This window comes from Adiantum capillus-veneris, chromosome 29 (assembly GCF_014529385.1).
Source record: "Adiantum capillus-veneris isolate H3 chromosome 29, ASM1452938v2, whole genome shotgun sequence".
Lineage (NCBI taxonomy): Eukaryota > Viridiplantae > Streptophyta > Polypodiopsida > Polypodiales > Pteridaceae > Adiantum > Adiantum capillus-veneris.
The window spans coordinates 80,333,817-80,338,557 of record NC_140959.1 but is presented as its reverse complement, the minus strand read 5'-3'; the positions used below and the strand labels follow the sequence as shown (position 1 = coordinate 80,338,557).

General features: G+C 45.6%; 1 protein-coding gene across 1 annotated transcript; it reads right to left on the bottom strand.

Moving 5' to 3' along the window:
* Positions 1 to 3,423: 3,423 nt before the first annotated feature.
* On the bottom strand, positions 3,424 to 3,942 carry LOC147419466 (secreted RxLR effector protein 161-like). Its single transcript, XM_086505815.1, has one exon. The coding sequence runs from the start codon at positions 3,940 to 3,942 to the stop codon at positions 3,424 to 3,426; it is 519 nt and encodes a 172-aa protein (XP_086361941.1).
* Positions 3,943 to 4,741: the final 799 nt, after the last annotated feature.

Here is a 4,741-nt window from a genome sequence, read left to right as displayed (position 1 = left end):
GCCTATGCACAGATAGCCCCACAAAATTTTGCACATCTTGATGAGCACCGAACGTTCGCACTGCTATCCCCAAATCCCACAGTTGCAACATCGAGTCTACCAACGTCGACACCAGGTGCCCCTTCCCCAAAACCCGGATATTGTTGGGTGCACTACGATGATGGTCCAGGCTTTATGATGGCTCCAACGGATGGCGTAGATCACACAACGTGGCTGTGAAGAAGTGAGATGATGTGGAATGAATCCGGCAGCGTATGGGAGGACGTCAAGGTGTAGGGAAAGGACCTCTTGTGTCCTTTCCCCGTAATGCGTGCGACCTCGTGGCGACCGGCGTTAGCCGGGAGTCACGTGGGAGCACGCATTAGGGGGAAAGGACACAAGAGGTCCTTTCCCGGCCGTCAATGGTCCTGGGCGAGGGGGGGCCAAATATGAACTAATTTTAGGCTTGCCTTTTGGAAAAGTGTCGGCTTCAGCTAACCAGACGTGCGAGTGAAGCGGGAAGCAGAGTTCGAGGGCAAGGCATGCACGAAAGGGTGGGCGAGGGGTGAGCCGAACTCTCTAAGTCAAATGGCAGAGGGTGAAGCAACTCTTATTAAGTTGTGTGTCATGTTGCAGTTATATTCCCTCTGCTGAGATGTCAATTTTCTGTTGAATTCCCTCTGTTGATGTGTCATGCAGAGCTTCATATTCTTGTTTGCTGATGTGTCGAGCAATGGTGAAATTCCCTTTGCTGAGCTGTCTATTTATTATTTGATGTTGGTGAGTTGACAAATCTGTAAGTAACTGAGTTGACAAATCTGTAAGTAACAGTGTGTCCTCTCACATTCTGCCTGCTGACTTGTCATACATCCAATGATTGGTTGTGACATTCCTTGATTTAATGTATCCTAGATGTATGGCTGGGATCTGTGGCCCCCCTCCCCTGGACCTTGATGGTGATAGTCAAACGCTTGCTGTCGCTAGCTACATACACCCGGACTGTGTTGTCATTTGAGATAGATGCAATACACAGAGGCTCTTGTTTTGAGTAGTATATATTCCAGTACACGTTCTTCCCTTGCGCTCCACGTTCTACGCGATGACGACTGTTGACATTGTAATATGCTGCCAACTGCACACTGCTGAGGTGAGCGGTTGTGCATATAACTTTAACACAACAGCAGCCGCACTCCAGCTCAGGGGCGCACCACCTCCAACAGGTGTACGTTGCATCTGCATCGGCACCAATGATCAGCCCTTTCCTGATCTTTGATGTCTTCCTGTTCCTCAAAATCTGCCACGTCAGCATCCTGGCTAAGTAGGCTGGTCGAATCTCTTATGGAGAAGACTCTCACATTCCTGGCGATGCCGACTGTTGCAAACCATGCCTCTGATTTGTCCTAATCACATGCGTCCCTCCATTGCTGCCACCTGTTAGACAAGGCCATCAGTCGAAATGCCATTGAATGCTCACTCAACTCTCCACCTCCTCTGAGGGAATATCCTGTTCATGGCCTTCAATGCTTTGTTTTTGTTTCTTGCTCCGTGGTCTCGCTAAGAACACGAACACACACACACACACACAAACAAATTTTGACAAGCTGACTGCTCTCTCTCTCTCTCTCTCTCTCTCTCTCTCTCTCTCTCTCACACACACACACACCCCCCTTTTAGAAAATCAACAGTCTAGTAGTCACCATGTTGGGCCCTTGTTGAGAGAGAGACTGCTGTGGCGCCAATGATTGAGTACAACACACGTCTTGCTGAGAGAGAGAGAGAGAGAGAGAGAGAGAGAGAGAGAGAGCTTGCAAATGATATATTGCGACATGTAGGCTGTGGGATAATCAGGAAACTCGCAACCTCTAGTGCAAACCATTTTGACAAAGTTCCATTGACAAGCTGGGGCTGTCGGACTAAGATTCATCGTATCATAATACTATAACATCAATACAGTTCAAAAGCTCACTTATCTCATTCATCTATATCAGGAAGCTTCCTATAAGTGTTGCTAAAAATCAGATGCAAGAAACCCAAATAAAGGAGTCTTATAGCACTGTTTTCTATGGAGAACGTTGGTAGAAGCAGTGTAGCCAATAAAAAAGGGTACTCAACGACGCATTAGCCTACGGAACCAAAGTAGAGTAGTAAAAGTATTGAGTAGCATATGAGAGCCGTAGACAAGCCAAAAAATGCCCAACGTCATCCACCTCCTACAAAACATGGTCAGTATATGCCTGGCCACCCAAGGGGCCACATCACATGCAACCTTCTCTTGTCTTACGCATGCATCCCCAAATGAGTCAGTCACAACGTTCCTCACCAACACCGGCTTTTCTATTATTCCCCCTATTTTATACATAATGTAGTGGTCACACAAAGCATAGTAGTTGGGTATCCTGAACCTAATGTATGGCCACGTGTGCAACACTTAATTGTTTGTATATGACTATACTAGTTCTTCTATAGCTATGCCAATTCCACCATAGTTGCATCCAAAATATCTAAGTCATAGATTTTGGGTAGATGCCATTTAGATATTTGCTCGGGTTTCCGTTCGCTCGAGAAATCTTGCTCGGGTTATGGTAAGACTCACGACAGAGACGTAGAATGCTAAGGAAGGGTTGTAGAGAGGGTTTCACGCTCAGACCTTGCCTACCATGGCTGCATACAATAGAGGCACAAGACTTTGCCATGCTCTGTCTCGCAAAGTTCTTCGGCCGTGCTGGCCTCTTAGAGCTCACCACAATGGTCCCCCTACCCCAACGCCCGTCGTCCACCATCTTCTGCAACCCTGCTCTACCATCAGCCCAAGTTCAATTATGCATGTATCTCGATGAGCGGATGAAGATGAAGCACATGTGAACTTGAGTGATATATATATAAGATAGAGTGAGAGAGGAGAGAAGGAGAGAGTGGACAGGGAGATGGAGGTAGAGAAGAGAGAGAGGTGTGAGAGAGAAGGGAAGGGGGAGCTGACACCAAGTAGAGGGGGAAATTCGAATTCAAATTGCATACAACAACTACTTGGGAACATAACAAGGGGAGTTCCTTTTATATGCTTGGATAAGCAATCTGGCCGTTGTAGGGATAAGGTATCTGTGGTGAGGTTTGAACTCCAGCTTAGGTGTAAAGTGCATTGCACTTTCCACATCCCCCCTCAAACCGAAATCATAACAGAAATCATAGAGCATTTGTGAGGAGATCCCCCCTCAAGTGCGAATACAAAATAAAAACATGCTGAAATACAATGAGTGTTGTTGAAGATGAAGCTAGGGAGCTTCCAAACTGGCTCTTGCTGAGAAAACAATGTGTTTTTCAGGAGGAACTGCCTTGGTAAGGAAATCGGCAACATTCTCTGTGGTAGAGATGTATTTGAGGTGGATGAAGTTGTCTTCTACTAGCTCCTTGATGAAGTAATACGCGAGCTTGATGTGCTTTGTGCGCTCAGTAAGCTGAGGACTCTTCGGTAGAGATGTATTTGAGGTGGATGAAGTTGTCTTCTACTAACTCCTTAATGAAGTAATACGCGAGCTTGATGTGCTTTGTGCGCTCAGTAAGCTGAGGACTCTTCGCCATTGCAATTGCTAACTGATTGTCGCAATGTAGAATGATTGGCGGAGTGGCACATGGAATCGGCAATTCTTCTAAGAGTTGGTGAAGCCACAATGCTTCACGAGCAGCAAGGGATGCTGCTATATACTCTGCCTCGGCAGATGATAGAGCAAGTGAAGTTTGGCGCTTGCTTCGCCAAGAAATAGCACCTCCTGCAAGAAGAAATACATGCCCAAAGATGCTATGCACATTCGGGTCTTGGCCGGCCCAGTCGGCATCAACAAAACCTTTGATTTGTAGTGGTGATGAGTGGTGCTGACTATAATATGTGAGAGAATGATGGCGAGTGTGATGTAAGTAGCGCAGTGATCTCTTGGCATCGAGACCATGGCATTTGTGAGGTGCCTTCATATTGGCGAGATAATACATGACCTGTAAAGCTAATGTCAAGTCTTGTGCATGATATAAGATACCTTTGCTGGCCGATTAAGCGAGAGTAGGGAAAGCTTGACATAGAATAAGTATCATCATCATATGGTGGCATAGAAGTGAATAATTTATGCTTGACAAGTAGTGGTGTAAAGAGTTGTGCACTAGAAGAGAGAAGACCATACTCATCCAATATGTCTTCAATATATTTCCGTTGAGAAAGCTTGATGTATCTGCCATTTGGATCCCTGTTGACCTCTATGCCCAAGAAGTAGGTCATAGGGCCGTTGTCATGGACTGGGAATTCCTCTTTGAACATTTTCACAACATGTGAGACATATGCCTCATCACTAGCAATGATAGGAATATCATCGACATAGACACCAATGATTGCCCATCCATGAAAGAGAGTATGATAGAATAAGTTTGGGTCAGAAGTACATTGAACCCATCCCCATTTGATAAGAAAAGCATGCAAGCGCTTGAACCATTGTCGTGAAGACTGCTTGAGACCGTATATAGGCTTATGTAGCTTGCATACATAGATAGTGGGATCATCACAATAGAAGTAGAGCGGTTAACCATATAAATGACTTCATCTAGCCATCCATGTAAAAATGTAGTGCGAATGTCAATGCGGTGAAGAGGAATGTCAAAGAAAGTGGCTAATGCAACAAGTATGCGAAATGAGGTGATACCCATGACAGCACTGTAAGTATCAGTGAAATCTGTACCATGTTGTTGCGTATACGGTATAGCCCTTCGCGACAAGCCTTGCTTT

Coding starts and splice junctions, on each gene's coding strand:
- LOC147419466 (XM_086505815.1), bottom strand. CDS start 3,942: ATGAAGGCACCTCACAAATGCCATGGTCTCGATGCCAAGAGATCACTG.